We start from the raw sequence: 18,923 nt of genomic DNA, 5'->3' as shown, positions 1-18,923 counted from the left end.
AGTGGCATATATTTCACGAGACACTGTTTTTTAGGCATCATTTTCTGAAAATCTGAGATGAGTTCACTTCCCCCAGGGATCACTTTCACATTCTAAAAATGGGAATATCTCAATTGTATCGTCCTCGCGTCTTTTCTCCTCGTCTCCTCACAACACATTGGAGGAGAAGGTCAGGGGGCGGTACCTCTGGTTTTCTCATCCAATGGGTTTTGAGAAGGAGACAAGGGGAAAGGAGAGATCGCGTTGTTCAGCCATTGAGATCGACCCAATGAGTAACATAAACAGCCGTGCCTCTCGCAAGTCTTTCGTTTTCGGTCAAACATTGCTATCGATTCATAACTTTCCGAAAGATGGCTGGTTTAGAGCTTTTGTACAGCTGCGTAGCAGGCAGTATTACCTGTCCACAAGACGTCGTTGTGTGTTTTGTTCACTGGGAAATTGTAAAGAGTGGGTACAAATGCCTTGGGTTAGGAGATGAGGTGAGTGTGATGCCTGCAGGCTACAAATGATTTAATTTATAATTCCATGTTTTATGGCTAAGTGCTTTAGAGTTTACTGACAACGTCCCAATTTGTTAACAACGCCAGATTAGCCGTCTGACATGTATCCTCGCTAACCAACTATAGTTGGCTAGTTAATTTACAAGCATTTATATATATTAGTTGGTACTGTTGTCAATTGGCTAAAAATAGCTAGCTAGTTAGTTAGCAAGGCATGTCAGACTGCTAATCTGTCGCTGGTAGCTAGTTGTGATGGTGTCAGCAAACTGGGTTGACAAATCAATAAATTTCTTGAATTTGTATGAATGGCAATATGTAACTAATACTAATTATTTTGCTTATGTGGATGTGTTTTGTGAATTAGCTTGCCAATCAGGTCTCTAGTTAGATTTTGTGACACGCTAATCAGACAATATACCATAGGTATGACCAAACGATAATACTATTTACTGGTCCAATTACGTTGGTAACCAGTTTATAATTGCAATAAGGCACCTCGTGGGTGTGTGGTATATGGCAATATACCACGGCTAAGGGCTGTATCCAGGCACTCCGCGTTGTTTGCCATATACCACACTTCTTCGGGCCTTTTTGCGTAAATTAACCACCTGCAACTGGACACTTTTTAGGAGATGCATGTTTGACCGAAACGAGAACGAAGATTTATCGCCTAGTTAAAGTTGGTTGAAATGCTGTACTACGCCTAACCGTACCTAACATGTAACCCCCAATTACAATGGATACCACATCTGTTTGGTTAAATCAAGTTATTTGCTCTTAAAATCTGTAGCTAGAACCGTCATTCTTTGTATCTGATCCATCTATGAATATGTGTGATAACGTTCTTTCAGCCTCATACTTTGTTTACATTTTAAAAAGTGGCGGGGTTAACATTGGGCTGAAACACTCATGATTGTGGCCTTAAATAGTTATCTTGAGAGGGTCTGACGTTATGCAACATGACACGTGACGATGCATACCTGTAATTATGAATGAATAAATCTGTTATTTACATTTAATTCAGCCTCGGAGTGGTGACAAGAAGTCGGAGTTGCTTCCTACAGGGTGGAATGACAGCAAGGAATTGTACACCCTGCGGTACAAGTCAAATGATGACAAGTCTAATTTCTTGGTCAAAGCCATCACTGTGGATTCCACCTTGATCTTCAACTTAATGGTAACTATACAGCTATTCAAAATGTTATTTCAAATCTTAAGTGGTTATTTCTCAGAAATGTAGTTAGCCTACATTCACAGTAAGTAGGCCTAAGTGTGACTCTTTTCTATTGTGTCAGGACTCGGCCACTGAACAGGTGTCAGACCTGACAATGAATGTCAGTGATTATGTGGATGCAGATCATTTGCAGACATTTGAAAGGTTGGTCAGTATGTCATATTTTTGGGGATGTATTGAAGTCTTGCTCAATTTGAACCGTACTTAATGGAGCAAAAGTGACGAACAACAGATTTATAAGTATTTGGCTAAGGGGAAATCCACTGTACCACATTCTTTTAATATTTTTTTTCCACACACAAAAAATATAGTGACTTACCGAAATACTACTCCATATTATAGGCCATGCTGTAAATCTTTATATTACACCAATTCTTGCTTTGTTGCCTAGAGTCTTCGATGAGGCCTGGCTAAGTCCAAATATCGCAACTTCAAGTAAATATTTCTCAGCAATCCTTTTACACTGAACAAAAATAGAAACCCAACATGTGAAGAATAAAAGATCCCAGAAATGTTCAATATGCACAAAAAGCATATCTCTAATTTCGTGTTTATCCCTTTTAGTGAGCATTTCTCCTTTGCCAAGATAATCCATCCACCTGACAGGGGTGGCATATTGAGTATTTTTTTTTATTTTAACTAGGCAAGTCGGTTAAGAATAAATTCTTATTTTCAATGACGGCCTAGGAACAGTGGGTCACCTGCCTTGTTCAGGGGCAGAATGACAGATTTGTACCTTCTCAGTTCGGGGATTCAATCTTGCAACCTTTCTGTTACCAGTCCAATGCTGTAACAGCTAGGCTACCTGCAGCCCCTGATTAAACTGTATGATCATTACACAGGTGCACCTTGTGCGGGGACAAAAGGCCACTCTAAAATGTGCAGTTATGCTGACTGGGAATGTCCACCAGAGCTCTTGCCAGAAAATGCAATGTTAATTTCTCTACCATAAGCTGCCTCCAACGTCATTCTAGAGAATTTGGCAGTACATCCAGCCGGCCCCACAACCGCAGACCACATGTAACCACATCAGCCCAGGACCTCCACATCCTGCTTCTTTACCGACATTGATTGTCTGAGACCAGCCACCTGCAAAGCTGATAAAACAGTGAGTTTGCACAACTGAAGAATTTCTGTACAAACTGTCAGAAACCGTCTCCGGTAAGCTCATCTGCTTGCTTGTCGTCCATACCAGGGTCTTGGCCTGACTGCAGTTTGGCGTCATAACTGACTTCAAATGCTCGCCTTTGATGGCCACTGACATGCTAGAGAAGAGAGCTCTTCATGGATGAATCCCTGTTTCAACTGTACTGGGCAGATGGTGTCGTGTGAGAGGTTTGCTGATGTCAACATTGTGAACTGAGTGCCCCATGGTGGGGTTTTGGTATGGGCATGCGTAAGCTATGGACAACAAACATGCTTGCTTTTTATCGATGGCGATTTGAATGCACAGGGATGCCGTGATGAGATCCCGAGGCCCATTTTTGTGCTGGTTATTTGCCACATCACCTCTTGTTTCAGCATGACCACGTGTCTCAAGGATCTGTACACAATTCCTGAGAGCCAAAAATGTCCCAGTTCTTCCATGGCCTGCATACTCTCCAGACATGTCACCCATTGAGCATGTTTGAGATGCTGTGGATTGACGTCTACGACAGCATGTTCCAGTACCCACCAATGTCCAGAAACTCCTCACAACATTCTACTGGTGCCTAATCAGCTCCATGTGAAGGAGATGTCACGCTGCATGAGACAAATGGTGGTCACCCCAGATATTAACTGTTTTTCTAATCCATGCCCCTACTTTTTAAGGTATCTGTGACCAACTGACGCATATCTCTATTCAGTCATGTGATTTGGCGCTGACAGATGGTCGCTTCGGGTTCTTAGGAAACTATGCAGTATTATTATTTTTTAAGTATTATTATTATTATTACCCCAAGAAATCTTAAGTCTTGTTACATACAGCCAGGAAGAACTATTGGATATACAGTGGGACAAAAAGTGTTTAGTCAGCCACCAATTGTGCAAGTTATCCCACTTAAAAATATGAGAGAGGCCTGTAATTTTCATCATAGGTACACTTCAACTATGACAGACAATGAGAAAAAAAAATCCAGAAAATCACATTGTAGGATTTTTAATGAATTTATTTGCAAATTATGGTGGAAAATAAGTATTTGGACACCTACAAACAAGCAAGATGTCTGGCTCTCACAGACCTGTAACTTCTTCTTTAGGAGGCTCCTCTGTCCTCCACTCGTTACCTGTATTAATGGCACCTGTTTGAACTTGTTATCGTTGTAAAAGACACCTGTCCACAACCTCAAACAGTCACACTCCAAACTCCACTATGGCCAAGACCAAAGAGCTTTCAAAGGACACCAGAAACAAAATTGTAGACCTGCACCAGGCTGGGAAGACTGAATCTGCAATAGGTAAGCAGCTTGGTTTGAAGAAATCAACTGTGGGAGCAATTATTAGGAAATGGAAGACATACAAGACCACTGATAATCTCCCTCGATCTGGGGCTCCACGCAAGATCTCACCCCGTGGGGTCAAAATGATCACAAGAACGGTGAGCAAAAATCCCAGAACCACACGGGGGGACCTAGTGAATGACCTGCAGAGAGCTGGGACCAAAGTAACAAAGCCTACCATCAGTAACACACTACGCCGCCAGGGACTCAAATCCTGCAGTGCCAGACGTGTCCCCCTCCTTAAGCCAGTACATGTCCAGGCCCGTCTGAAGTTTGCTAGAGAGCATTTGGATGATCCAGAAGAAGATTGGGAGAATGTCAGATGAAACCAAAATATAACTTTTTGGTAAAAACTCAACTCGTCATGTTTGGAGGACAAAGAATGCTGAGTTACATCCAAAGAACACCGTACCTACTGTGAAGCATGGGGGTGGAAACATCATGCTTTGGGGCTGTTTTTCTGCAAAGGGACCAGGACGACTGATCCGTGTAAAGGAAAGAATGAATGGGGCCATGTATCGTGAGATTTTGAGTGAAAACCTCCTTCCATCAGCAAGGGCATTGAAGATGAAACGTGGCTGGGTCTTTTAGTATGACAATGATCCCAAACGAAGGAGTGGCTTCGTAAGAAGCATTTGAAAGTCCTGGAGCGGCCTAGCCAGTCTCCAGATCTCAAACCCATAGAAAATCTTTGGAGGGAGTTGAAAGTCCGTGTTGCCCAGCAACAGCCCCAAAACATCACTGCTCTAGAGGAGATCTGCATGGAGCAATGTGCCAAAATACCAGCAACAGTGTGAGAACCTTGTGAAGACTTACAGAAAACGTTTGACCTCTGTCATTGCCAACAAAGGGTATATAGCAAAGTATTGAGAGACTTTTGTCATTGACCAAATACTTATTTTCCACCATAATTTGCAAATAAATTCATTAAAAATCCTACAATGTGATTTTCTGGAATTTTTTTTCTCATTTTGTCTGTCATAGTTGAAGTGTAACTATGATGAAAATAACAAGCCTCATCTTTTTAATTGGGAGAACTTGCACAATTGGTGGCTGACTAAATACTTTTTTTGCCCCACTGTAAGAGTAATGTCAACTTACCAACATTACGACCAGGAATACGACGTTCCCAAGCGGATCCTCGGTTTGGACCACCACCCAGGACAATGGCTCAGAGCCCATTAGGCGACCCAAAACGGTGGCCTTCTGGCCAGGCTCCTTAGACGGGATCACTTCTCCCGAGTATACTACTCGCCTGTGTCCAGTCTCTTGACAACAAGGTAGACGAAATTCGAGCAAGGGTGGCCTTCCAGAGAGACTAACATTCTCTGTTTCACGGAAACATGGCTCACTCGGGATACGTTATCAAAGTCGGTACAGCCACCTGGATTCTAAACGCATCGAAACCAACATCTCTGGTAAGAAGTGCGGGAGTGTATGCCTTATGATTAACGAGTCATGGTGTGATTATAATAACATACAGGAACTCAAGTCCTTTTGTTCACCTAACCTAGAGTTCCTTACAATCAAATGCTGACCGCTTTATCTACCAAGATAATTCTCTTCGATTATAATCACAGCCCTGTGTATCCCACCCCCCCACCAAGCAGACACCTCAACTGCCCTGAAAGAACCTCATTGGACTTGATGTTAACTGGAAACAACATATCCTGAGGCTGCATTTATTGCACAAGGGTGCATTCTCAGCCCTCTCCTGTACTCCCAGTTCACCCATGACTGCGTGGCCATGTACGCCTCCAACTCAAATCATCAAGTTTACAGATGACACTACAGTGGTAGGCTTGATTACCAACAACGAGACGGCCTACAGGGAGGAATTGAGGGTCCTCGGAGTGTGGTGGCAGGAAAATAACCTCTTACTCAACATCAACAAAACACAGGAGATGGTTGTGGACTTCAAGAAACAGCAGAGGGAGCCCCCCCTATCCACATTGACGGGACAGTAGTGGAGAAGGTGGAAGGTTTTAAGTTCCTGGGCGTACACATCTCGGACAAACTGAAATGGTCCATCCACACAGACAGTGTTGTGAAGGTGCAACAGTGTCTCTTCAACCTCAGGAGGCTGAAGAAATTGGGCTTTTCACCAAAAACACTCAAACTTTTAGATGCACAATCGAGAGCATCCTGTCAGGCTGTATCACCGCCTAGTATGGCAACCGCTCAGCCCACAACCGTAAGGCTCTCCAGAGGGTGGTGCGGTATGCACAACGCATCACCGGGGGCAAGGTACCTTCCCTTCAGGACACCCACACCACCCGATGTCACAGGAAGACCAAAAAGATAATCAAGGACAACAACCACCCGAGCCACTGCCTGTTCACCCCGCTATCATCCAGAAGGCGAGGTCAGTACAGGTGCATCAAAGCTGGGACAGAAGCTGTTTTTCAGTCTCTCGATCTCAAGACCATCAGACTGTTTAACAGCTATCACTAACATTGAGTGGCTGCTGCCAACATACTGACTCAAATCTCTAGCCACTTTAATAATAAAAAATGGGATATAATAAATGTATCACTAGTCACTTTCACCAATGCCACTTACCCTACATTACTCATATCATATGTACAGTGGGGAGAAGAAGTATTTGATACACTGCTGATTTATATTTTTTCCTACTTACAAAGGTCTTAATTTTTGTCATAGGTACACTTCAACTGTGAGAGACGGAATCTAAAACACAAATCACATATGATTTTTAAGTAATTCATTTGCATTGTATTGCATGAGATTAAGTATTTGATCACCTACCAACCAGTAAGAATTCTGGCTCACAGACCTGTTAGTTTTTCTTTAAGAAGCCCTCCTGTTCTCCACTCATTACCTGTATTAACTGCACCTGTCCACACACTCAATCAAACAGACTCCAACCTCTCCACAATGGCCAAGACCAGAGAGCTGTGTTAGGACATCAGGGATACAATTGTAGACCTGCACAAGGCTGGGATGGGCTACAGGACAATAGGCAAGCAGCTTGGTGAGAAGGCAACAACTGTTGGTGCAATTATTAGAAAATGGAAGAAGTTCAAGATGACGGTCAATCATCAATGATCATGAGGGATCAGCCCAGAACTACACGGCAGGACCTGGTCAATGACCTGAAGAGAGCTGGGACCACAGTCTCAAATAAAACCATTCGTAACGCACTACACCGTCATGGATTAAAATCCTGCAGTGCACGCAAGGTCCCCTTGCTCAAGCCAGCGCATGTTCAGGCCCGTCTGAAGTTTGCCGAAGACCATCTGGACGATCCAGAAGAGGAATGGGAGAAGGTCATGTGGTCTGATGAGACAAAAATAGAGCTTTTTGGTCTAAACTCCACTCGCTGTGTTTGGAGGAAGAAGAAGGATGAGTACAACCCCAAGAACACCATCCCAACTGTGAAGCATGGAGGTGGAAACATCATTCTTTGGGATGCTTTTCTGCAAAGGGGACAGGACGACTGCACCGTATTGAGGGGAGGATGGATGGGGCCATGTATCGCGAGATCTTGGCCAACAACCTCCTTCCCTCAGTAAGAGCATTGAAGATGGGTCGTGGCTGGGTCTTCCATCATGACAACGACCCGGAACACACAGCCAGGGCAACTAAGGAGTGGCTCCGTAAGAAGCATCTCAAGGTCCTGGTGTGGCCTAGCCAGTCTTCAGACCTGAACCCAATAGAACATCTTTGGAGGGAGCTGAAAGTCCGTATTGCCCAGTGACAGCCCCGAAACCTGAAGAAGGTCTGTATGGAGGAGTGGGCAAGAAGAACTACAGGAAACGTGTGATCTCTGTAATTGCAAACAAAGGTTTCTGTACCAAATATTAAGTTCTGCTTTTCCGATGTGTCAAATACTTATGTCATGCAATAAAATGCAAATTAATTACTTGAAAACCATACAATGTGATTTTCTGGATTTTTGTTTTAGATTCCATCTCTCACAGTTGAAGTGTACCTATGATAAAAATTACAGACCTCTACATGCTTTGTAAGTAGGAAACACTGCCGATTTTGCAGGTTATCAAATACTTGTTCTCCCCACTGTATATACTGTGCTCTATACCATCTACTGCATCTTACCTATGCCGCACGGCCATCGCTCATCCATATATTTATATGTACATATTCTTATTCATTCCTTTACACTTTGGTGAAATTGTTACATTACTGCACGGTCGGAACTAGAAGCAGAAGCATTTCACTGCACTCGCATTAACATCTGCTAACACTGTGTATGTGACCAATAAAATTCGCTTTGAAATCCATAGATTAGGACCTAATCAATTGCCTGATATCTTTGTGAACTCAATAAACCCTTTATTGTTGCTCTTGTGTTTTTATATTTTTGTTCAGTGTAGATCCAATGACAAGTATGAATCAAAGCTCTTTGCGACAAAATACATTTTCATGCATTACAATTTGTATTCCAGATTTGTACAGAATGAACCTTACTATTCCTATAAGTATCTAAAATGTGTTGGTATTGACATGATCCTCCCCTCTGTCAGTGTATTCAAGAATGCTGAAGATTTGTCTCAGAAGGTGAAGAGCCAGCTCCTTCCCTCAGTGCCTGCGCCAAGAAAGGAAGACAAGAGTAGCAGAGAGAAATCCAATGACTCCCAGCCGGACAGTGACCCTCTCCGCATTCCCACAAGGCATCCACAGACCAGTAGGCAGCCTAACTGGTTTGTACAACATACCTTACTACAGGGTTCTTCAACTAGTGAATGTTGGGCCAGTTGATGTTCACCTTAGTAAAGAAGAACATGACTTGAATACCCCTAATATACTAACTATATCAGCTGTAGTCACTGATTTATACTGACTGTTTAGCCTAGTAACATTACAAAATGGTATTTATGTATATGTTACTCGTTTCAGGAAAGTAGGTGATGCACGTCACTAATTTACAGGAGTGGCATTTGAATGTAAACACTTCGTGTCCAATTTCAAAAATTCTCCAGTAGAAGGCCTTGCTTTTATTTCTTAACTCGCAACCAACCGTAAGCTAATTTCTGTAATTGGCTTGCCATTAACTTGTAAATAATGACTACGTTTATTTTCATGTAATAATGAATACAGATTAGCTTAAGTGAAGACGTCAGCTATTTGATATGGTCATTATTTGAACTGGCTAGCCAGCTTACTTAACGTTATCTAACTAGCTAACAAGCTAGAAATGAACCAAAACATTGTTTAGAAGTTTCTTTTAGTTGCCTGGTTTGCTATATTGACATACTACATTTTTTTTAAATGATTGGTTTATTGGTGGTAAAATACACCAATTATGCTATTTTGGACCACCAGGACAAGTTTGATGTCGAAGACAAAATGATGTCACTGTGACAACTGTACTCACTCTGTTTAGCACATGGCCTCATTTTAATCCTTAAAGAGATGGGTGGGGCTAAAGCTTAAGAGCGTGTGAACGATGCTGAATGGTTGTAGACAGAGCTCTCCAGTAGGTGTACCAAAACATTCAAGAGCCATTTTCTCATAAGTGGGGTTTATCAACTTTCAGAGCAGAATTACTGTCCCATTGTTTCTCAACTCTAGTGTATGATATACAATTTTTGATTTCTGAGTCTTTTATCCAATGTAAACAATTTCAAATTTTGCTACATAAGACGACTCGAGCCGTTCTGTCACATGATAGGGTAGGTTAAAGCTTCACACAGTAGTCTGTCAACTGTTTTCATTTACTATGGACAGAATTTAATTTGAATGTACACTGAGTATACTTAACATTAACACCTGCCTTTTCCATGAGACTGACTAGGTTTCACCTATGTTCTCTTATTGATTTCACGTGTTAAATCCACTTCAATCAGTGGGGAGGAGAAGGTTCAAGAAAGATTTTTAAGCCTTGAGACATGGATTGTGTATGTGTGCGCTATTCAGGGTGAATCGGCAAGACAAGATTTAAGTGCCTTTGAACCGGGTATGGTAGCCGTGCTCACCAGTTTGTGTGTCAAGAACTGCGATACTGCTGTGTTTTTCATACTCAACAGTATGGTCAAGAATGGTCCACCACCTAAAGGACATCCAGCCAACTTGCCAAAACTGTGGGAAGCATTGTAGTCAACATGGGCCAGCAATCCATGCTCTGAAGAATCGAGGCTGTTCTGGTGGCCAAATGTTTTGCAACTCAATGTTAGCAAGGTGTTCTTATGTTTGGTATACTCAGTTTATTTAAACAGGGAATCCCATTGTGACCAAGGTCTATTTTACAAGGGAGCCCTGCACACAATCATACATATTTACAATTCCAATGTAATAAACATTTACATGTGAATTTTTTTATTATTTACAAAACACGATCATGGAAAAATAAACGCATTCCTAAGTTTAAAAAAGTAATCAAACAGCTGTCTGAACTGCACCAGAACATCCTACTTCAGAGTTCTGAGATCAGTCCACAAGTAAGGTGCAAAAAAAAAAAAGTTAATCTGTTTATCTCAGTGGAGATGGAGGGATCTCCAGAGTTAGTCAACCTGGTGATTGGATCTGGTGACTCTTATTTCTGTAATTTATCAATGAAGTAAGGTATGGCTAGGGTTGTTACGGTCACCGTATTACCTGGTCATTAGTCTACCAAATTTGATAAATGCCTGTTACTCTGTCCCTCTAATCACTGACATTAATGCAAATCTAATCTCGAACTTCATGAGTGGTCATGTTGCGCAACATTTCTATAGGCTATGCAACTTTCCTAATATTAAGCACATTGCTTCTCTTTACAGCAGGAGTATAGCCTACTTGGCTGGCATGAAAATGAACCATGGGAAAATTGTCCTCCATTTGCTATTTTAAGTGCATAGATTGAGATTTATTTTTTTCCCCGCTGCCCATTTTGAGATAGGTGCATGATAATGGTATTTTCTAAATCGAAACAAATTTCACACGTATAGTTGACGTTTACACACACTTAGGTTGGAGTCATTGAAACTTGTTTTTCAACCACTCCACACATTTATTGTTAACAAACTATAGTTTTGGCAAGTTGGTTAGGATATCTACTTTGTGCGTGACACATTTTCCCAACAATTATTTCACTAATCTCCCATTCGCTGCCGCTAGAAAACCATCCCCACAGCATGATGCTGCTACCCATCCTTCACCGTAGGGATGGTGCCAGGTTTCCTCCAGACATGACGCGTGGCATAAAGACCAAAGAGTTCAACCATTGTTTCATCAGACCAGAGTATCTTGTTTCTCATGGTGCCTTTTGGCAAACTCCAAGTGGGCTGTTGTGCCTTTTTTTTTTACTGAGGAGTGGCTTTTGCCTGGCTACTTCCATACAGGCCTGATTGGTGGAGTGCTGCAGAGATGGTTGTCCTTCTGGAAGGTTCTCCCATCTCCAAGGAGGAACTCTGTCAGAGTGACTATTGGGTTCTTGGTCACCTCCCTGACCAAGTCCCTTCTCTTGCGATTGCGCAGTTTGGCCGGGCGGCCAAATCTGGAACCATCAAGACACTTCCTAAACTTCTTCCATTTTAAGAATGATGAAGGCCACTGTCTTGGGGACCTTCAATTCTGCAGAAATGTTTTGGTACCCTTCCCCAGATCTGTGCCTCTACACAATCATATCTCTGAGCTCTACGGACAATTCCTTCAACCTCATGGCTTGTTTTTTGCTCTGACATGCACTGTCAACCGTGGGGCTTTTTAATTTTTTAAACATTTTTTTATGTATAAATACGTGTGCCTTTCCAAATCATGTCTTAAGTTGGATTTACCACCGGTGGAGTCCAAGATGAAGAAACATCTCAAGGATGATCAATGGAAACAGGGTGCACCTGATCTCATTAGCATTTTTTTTTGTCATTTAGCAAATATTTCTAAGCCTGTTAGCTTTGTCGTGTGCTTTTTTTAACTTACAACAAAAAAATTGGTCCAGAATAAGGCTAAGACTGGAAAAAGTTAAGGGGTCTGAATACATTCCGAATTAACTGTAAGGTCCCATAGTTGACAGTATGTCAGAGCAGAAACTATTCCATGAAGTCCAAGGAACTATCCATAGATATCTGAGAGAATTGTGATGAGACAAGAGCACAGTGGTCTCCATTGGCTTCAGAACAAGAATGTCAAAGGCCTTTAGTGGCCCAGACTTGAATCCCATTTTAAATTCTGTGGAAATACTTGATTGCCATTCACTGCCGCACCCCATCTGCCTTAACAGAGCTTGAGAATCTCCAAGGAAGAATGGGAGAAAATCCCCAAATCCAGATGTGTAAAGCTGATCCAGACATACCCAAGACTACTCAAAGCTGTATTTGCCAACAAAGGTGCTTCTACAAAGTATTGACTAAGGGGTGTGAATACTTATGTAAATTAGATGTTAGTACTTCATTTGCTGAAATTGCATGTGTGAGGAATCAATTTAAACCATTTGGAAATCCGGCTGTAACACTTACATTTGGAATAAGTCAAGGGGTATGAGTGCTTTCTGAAGTTACTGTAAATTTATCCGGTGTTCTTCCCAAAAAATGTAAGGTGGACGCTGTGCCACTTTATAAACGTATTATATTTATTTAACTTAAGGCAACAAAAAAAAAAAAAGTATTTAAATGGCAGTTATAGGTGTTCAAAAATGCAGGCCAATGGGTGGCATTTCTCGAGTTCAGCTCACATCGCCTGTAGAGTCTTCTAGGGTTGCAACATTCGCCTTCATTAAAAGGGATAGTCACTCTCCTGCTGTGGGCCTTGCCACAATACACCATGAATACATGTTTCAGTTCCAGGGTTGAAAGCTATAGTCTTCTGGGAAAAAAAGTGTATTTATATGTACAGTTGAAGTCGGAAGCATTCATACACTTAGGTTGGAGTCATTAAAACCACTCCACAAATTTTTTGTTAACATACTATAGCTTTGGCAGGTCGGTTAGGACACCTACTTGTGTCATGCAAAGTAATTTTTCATCCAATTGTTTACAGACAGATTATTTCACTTTTCACTGTATCACAATTCCAAGTGGGTCAGAAGTTTACATACACTAAGTTGACTGTGCCTTTATACAGCCTAGAAAATTCCAGAAAATTGTCATGGCTTTAGAAGCTTCTAATGGGTTAATGGACATAATTTGAGTCAATTGGAGGTGTACCTGTGGATGTATTTCAAGGCCTACCTTCAAACTCGGTGCCTCTTTGCTTGACATCATGGGAAAATCCCCCCACAAAAAATTGCAGACCTCCACAAGTCTGGTTCATCCTTGGGGGCGATTTCCAAACGCCTGAAGGTACCACGTTCATCTGCACAAACAATAGTACGCAAGTATAAACACCAGCCGTCTTACCGCTCAGTAAGGAGATGCGCTCTGTCTCCTAGAGATGAACGTACTTTGGTGCCGAAAAATGGAAATCAATGGCATCATGAGGCAGGAAAATTATGTGGATATATTGAAGCAACATCTCAAGACATCAGTCAGGAAGTTAAAGTTTGGTCGCAAATGGGTCTTCCAAATGGACAATGACCCCAAGCATACTTCCAAAATTGTGGCCAAATGGCTTACAACAAAGTCAAAGTATTGGAGTGCCCATCACAAAGCCCTGACCTCAATCCCATAGAAATTTTGTGGGCAGAACTCAAAAAGCTTGTGCAAGCAAGGAGGCCTACAAACCTGACTCAGTTACACCAGCTCTGTCAGGCGGAATGGGCCAAAATTCTCCTAACTTATTGTGGAAGGCTACCCAAAATTTTGACCCAAGTTAAACAATTTAAAGGCAATGCTACCGAATAGTAATTGAGTGTATGTAAACTTCTGACCCACTGGGAATGTGATGAAAGAAATAAAAGCTTAAATAAATAATTCTCTACTATTATTCTGACAATTCACATTCTTAAAATAAAGTGGTGATCATAACTGACCCAAGATGGGGAATGTCAGGAATTGTGAAACTGAGTTAAGTTTTTTAAAATATATATATTTGGTGTATGTAAACTTCCGACTTCAACTTTAAGTGATACTATATTGACGTGCATGCATACTTTTCACATTTTGTTTTTCAATCAAGACCCCTGCGGGCGAACGGCACAACGTTGAATGTACAATGATATTGAATTTAGTTGGCAGCTGACGTGAATTGGTTGTTGGCTGTACAATCAAATCAACCAGTTTTCCACTTTGGATCAATAGATTTAGTTGACATCTGACAATACCTTGCATGGGTGCAACTATATGCGGTCTTTCATTTTCCGTGTGTGTTACGATACCACATGACACAGACCTAATCTCTTGAGTGAAACAGTCCTAATGTAGGAAAAAAAACTTCCTCATGTTGTCACCCAGATTCACATTTGTTTATTTTGCAAGCTATAACTCACTATTTTAACAAAGTAGGTTTTAAAAGACCATAGCGTGAAGTCTGCTTTGTGATACACTCTAGTGGTGTCATGTGTTTTTCAGGCCAGACCCCATGGCTCCTTTCGCTGCAGGTGGAGCCGATCTGGATCCCTTTGGGTGAGTTTCCCTCCTGCACTCAGCAATGGTAGAACAAGAGACAATGAAGCAGGCGTTGGACCATTACTCACTATGGCTGGGCTTTTTTACCAAAAATGTTTGTGTACTGTACATTTAACTGCAAAGCAATTGTTTTCTTTGAATTTAAAGCACTAGGCGCTAAAGACATTAATCCAACCACCTTGACTATGTAGATGGTATTCATTTAAAGGACTATTCAAAATTGGTTGACATCTTATCTTCATATATTTTAATTTACATGCCTTAAATTATGCGGACAATGAAGATCAGGCTCAAATATTAGGAAAGTGGATTATTATTGAGTCACTATCACAGCAAATAGCATGTTCTATCTAATGCAATAGACCAATGACGGCTCTGTTTCTGTGTCTCCCAGTGGTCGTGGAGGAGGGATGATCGTGGACCCTTTGAGGGCTGGTTATCCCCGCTCAGGGTTTGACCCCTCTGGTGGGCTCCCTGGCATCCTGCCGCCAGGAGCTGTGCCACCCGGGGCCCGCTTTGACCCCTTTGGGCCTGTCGGAAGACACAGACCTGGGTAGGAGTTATTTTCTTGAATTTTATTTTGGGTATTACTAATGTCCACCATTTTAGAAGGCATTCATAAGTAGTAGTATTTTTACATTTGTAAATGTTAGTAAGCTAGAAATATGTTGATATTTACAGACTTTGAACTATTGATTATATTCATTATTTACAGTATTAATGTATGAACTGTACACCTTATTAATCATTAATGTATTACTTACACAACTTTCCAATTATGCATCTATTTATTGCTTACTAGCTTACATTTGTAGGAGTGATGGTGAATAAACTACACTGAAGAAAAATATAATGCCACATGTAAAGTTTGAGCACATGAGCTGACATAAAAGATCCCATAAATGTTCCATACGCATAAAGCTTTTTTTTTTTTGGTTGCACCATTTTGTTTTCATCCATGTTACTGAGCATTTCTCCTCTGCCAATATAATCTATCCACCTGATAGGTGTGCAATATCAAGAAGCTGATTTAAACAGCATGATCATTACACAGGTGCACCTTGTGTTGGGGACAATAAAGGCCACTAAAATGTGCAGTTTTGTCACACAACACAATGGCACAGATGTCTCAATTTGAGGAAGCATGCAATTGGCATGCCAACTGCAGGAATGTCCACCAGCACTGTTACCAGAGAATTTAATGATAATTTCTCAACCATAAACAAAGGCAGCTTAAACGTTGTTTTAAAGAATTTGGCTGCATGTCCAACCGCCCTCATGAACACATGTAACCACGCCAGCCCAGGACCTCCACATCCTGCTTCTTTACCTGCGGGATCACCTGAGACCAGCCACCTGATGAAACTGAGGAGTATTTTTGTCTGTAAGAAAGCCATTTTTGTGTGGGGGAGGGGGAGAAGTGTTTCCGATTTGGCTAGGCCTGGTTCCCCAGTGGGTGAGCCTATGCCCACCCACGGCTGCGCCACTGCTGAGTTATGTGAAATACATAGATTCGAACTAATGCATTTATTTTAATTTACTGTAATTCAGTGAAATTGTGTTTTTATTTTTGTTCATAATATTTATAAATGCCTTCAATATTATGTATTTATTACTAGTTATACCGTGTAACCTCACTTTTATATTATGGGATTTATTTGACATGAATAAGTGCACAATAAATAACATTCCGGTGTTCAAATCAATCCAAGTGTGCCTGAGTTAGGAAAAGAGATGGCTTTTCATCTGTATGTTAGGTAAGAAAGTGAAGGCTAATGTAAACACACAGGTATTTGAGATGCAATATGTCAGTCTATGTAACTGAAGTCAAGGTTAAATTCTTCTAGGCTGTCATCTAAGTGTGAAAAAATGGCTGGTGTGGTGGGCCGTCACAGAAATTGCCCACCAGGTATGTCTTGAGTGGGGCACTTGTCGACGAGTATTATTTATGGATGTATGACTGTATTATGCTCTGTGGTTTCCAGGCCAGACCCAGATCACATGCCGCCGCCAGGCTATGATGACATGTTCATGTAGAAGAAAAGGCACTCCTCCGCTCCTCACACTTCCTGGACCACTTCCTGTCTCTAATGTGAGGAATACACACTTAGACAGGCTCTGGAATTTTGATATATATATATATATATATATATATATATATATATATATATATATATATATATATATATATATATATATATATATATATATATATATATATATATATATATATATATATATATATATATTTAAAAAATACCTCCCGCTTTGACACTTCCTGGCAGCTCAATGTGTAGTTTGTTCATGCATGATCTATGTGCAGAATTTGTTTTGCTTGAATTAGCAACGAAATCCCTAGTTTGAAAGTAACTGTTTTTCTGGAAGCTGTGCTTTGTCATTTTCCCTCATGTGGGCCAGCCCCTTAGCAATTCGGTTTCAACCAATGAGCTTCAGCCCTCGTCATGCAAGTGACCGCTAGCAAGATGCACAAACAGCAGAGTTAGAGAGAGCAATAACGTGGTGCACATAGGTGACACTACCTTCTGAACTACTGGCTTAAAAAGTATACAAAAGTACTGGAGAATCCCTTTTAATAAAACTGTTTGACTAATTTGTTCAGTGTGAGGAATAAAGCTACTTTGTACAATTTTTTTTTTTGGGGGGGGGCTTATTTGGTGGGGTTCTAATTTAAACATTTTGGAGTTCATAGTCAAATGTTCAAGCAGCTAATATTTGTTCTGATTTTCAAATGCTGCTTGCAAAGACTGGCTTTTGCTGCTTGTGTCCACAAAAGTAAAATGTGAGAACCTGTCCAATTTGTTTTACAATCTAAGTCGTTCGGAAACACCTACAGCATTAGAACTTAATGATTGATCCAAGTTATGTCTGCTACTCAACTTAACATAATAGTTTGCTTTTACTGACATCTTATTCAAATGTTTTTCAGACTTCACTGGTTTATGTCCAGCAAAAGGGTGTAATAAAATATTTATTACATTCTGTTTTTTTATTACTATTTTAATTGTTTTTGTGTTTAAAAAAACAACTCTGTAATGCAAAAACACTGTAGAATGAATAGGTTACATTAGAAGCTGTCAAATACTCAATTTGAATAACGGCCTTCAGTGAGCTCAGGAAATCCTGCCCTCTATTTTTAGTCACAGTATATCATTTTCTTTGCTCCATCTATTACAGCTCACCTTCACAAGAGCATAAAACTAAAGTATGTAGCAAATGCGTTCACTATTGGGAAAAGAGATGCCAAAGGGTCATTTCCTTCCCTTTTTCTAGAACTTTCATACCACGTAATCTGAGTGGATATAAGTTTATCCCAGCATAATGGGATATGTCTGGACAATCGATGATTCTCATAAATGTACATTTTCCAAAAATTGTAAATACAGATTTCTGCAAGATGAAATAACATGAACACTAAAAAGTAGGTATCCTCAGATTGCCTTGATATCATTATGATAAATACACAGTTTTCGTTTTCACAGAGAAATCATATTCAGGTCCCCCGCTACCAGTTAAAAAAAAATAATGGAAGTATGTATGGAGACTGTTTAGTGTCTAAAATAAGGGGTTAACATTTTTTGGGGATTGTTTCCTGATAATCTCTATATCTCCAATATTGGACGGACGCTTTAGAACAAACTTCCTTTAGGTTTTTGGTGGGAACTCTCTTGTTCCATGTAATGTTATTCAATGCGTTTGTGTGGGCTAATGGCAATAAGGCCCACTTTTTTTTCCTTTTTTTAAATCAAGTGGTCTTTCATTCAAAATCAAATGGCTAAATGATCCTTGGTATGACCTCAACAATTCCATATAGCTTAGTAGAACCCTCTTTTTCTGTCTCTATTCTCTTTCTCCTCTGTTTCTCATTCCCCACCCGCTAGTGTCAATGGAAATGAGAGTGCAACTTATTTGGCAAAAAAAATTCTAATTGAAATCAAAACTGGATGGTCTTCAGAGACTGATGGGAGAGGTTGAGGATAGCTGAAGGATAGGATTAAAAACAAAAATTATTGTAAAATATACTAGGTCCGTGAAATGTATAAATTAGAAGTAGTAGCCTAGTCCATTAGTTTACTCCAATTAGGGGAGAGTTTAAAATGAAGGGAAATTATATATATTTTATATACAGTGCATCCGGAAAGTACTCCTACCCCTTGACTTTTTCCACATTTTGTTATTAAGTTAGTCTTATTCTCAAATGGATTACATTTTTTTCCTCAATCTACAC

General features: G+C 40.6%; 1 protein-coding gene across 1 annotated transcript; it reads left to right on the top strand.

Moving 5' to 3' along the window:
- The first annotated feature begins 211 nt into the window (after positions 1 to 211).
- On the top strand, positions 212 to 17,288 carry psmf1 (proteasome inhibitor subunit 1). Its single transcript, XM_021609072.3, has 7 exons — positions 212 to 479; positions 1,525 to 1,677; positions 1,796 to 1,878; positions 8,723 to 8,899; positions 14,621 to 14,674; positions 15,072 to 15,230; positions 16,663 to 17,288. Exons 1-7 carry the CDS (start codon positions 351 to 353, stop codon positions 16,712 to 16,714), a joined length of 807 nt encoding a protein of 268 aa, XP_021464747.2. The 5' UTR covers positions 212 to 350; the 3' UTR covers positions 16,715 to 17,288.
- Positions 17,289 to 18,923: the final 1,635 nt, after the last annotated feature.

The sequence above is a fragment of the Oncorhynchus mykiss genome, chromosome 7 (genome assembly GCF_057628025.1).
Source record: "Oncorhynchus mykiss isolate SJ-2025 chromosome 7, ASM5762802v1, whole genome shotgun sequence".
Taxonomy (NCBI): domain Eukaryota; kingdom Metazoa; phylum Chordata; class Actinopteri; order Salmoniformes; family Salmonidae; genus Oncorhynchus; species Oncorhynchus mykiss.
Note: the sequence above shows the minus strand (reverse complement) of the source record. Positions and strands in the feature narration are given on the sequence as shown.

What these genes read in the sequence shown, in the direction of transcription:
- psmf1 (XM_021609072.3), top strand. Translation starts at nt 351, where the DNA reads ATGGCTGGTTTAGAGCTTTTGTACAGCTGCGTAGCAGGCAGTATTACC. An exon ending in CATTTGCAGACATTTGAAAG is followed by an intron (nt 1,879 to 8,722) that starts GTTGGTCAGTAT and finishes CCCCTCTGTCAG; the next exon opens with TGTATTCAAGAATGCTGAAG. An exon ending in ACCAGTAGGCAGCCTAACTG is followed by an intron (nt 8,900 to 14,620) that starts GTTTGTACAACA and finishes TGTGTTTTTCAG; the next exon opens with GCCAGACCCCATGGCTCCTT.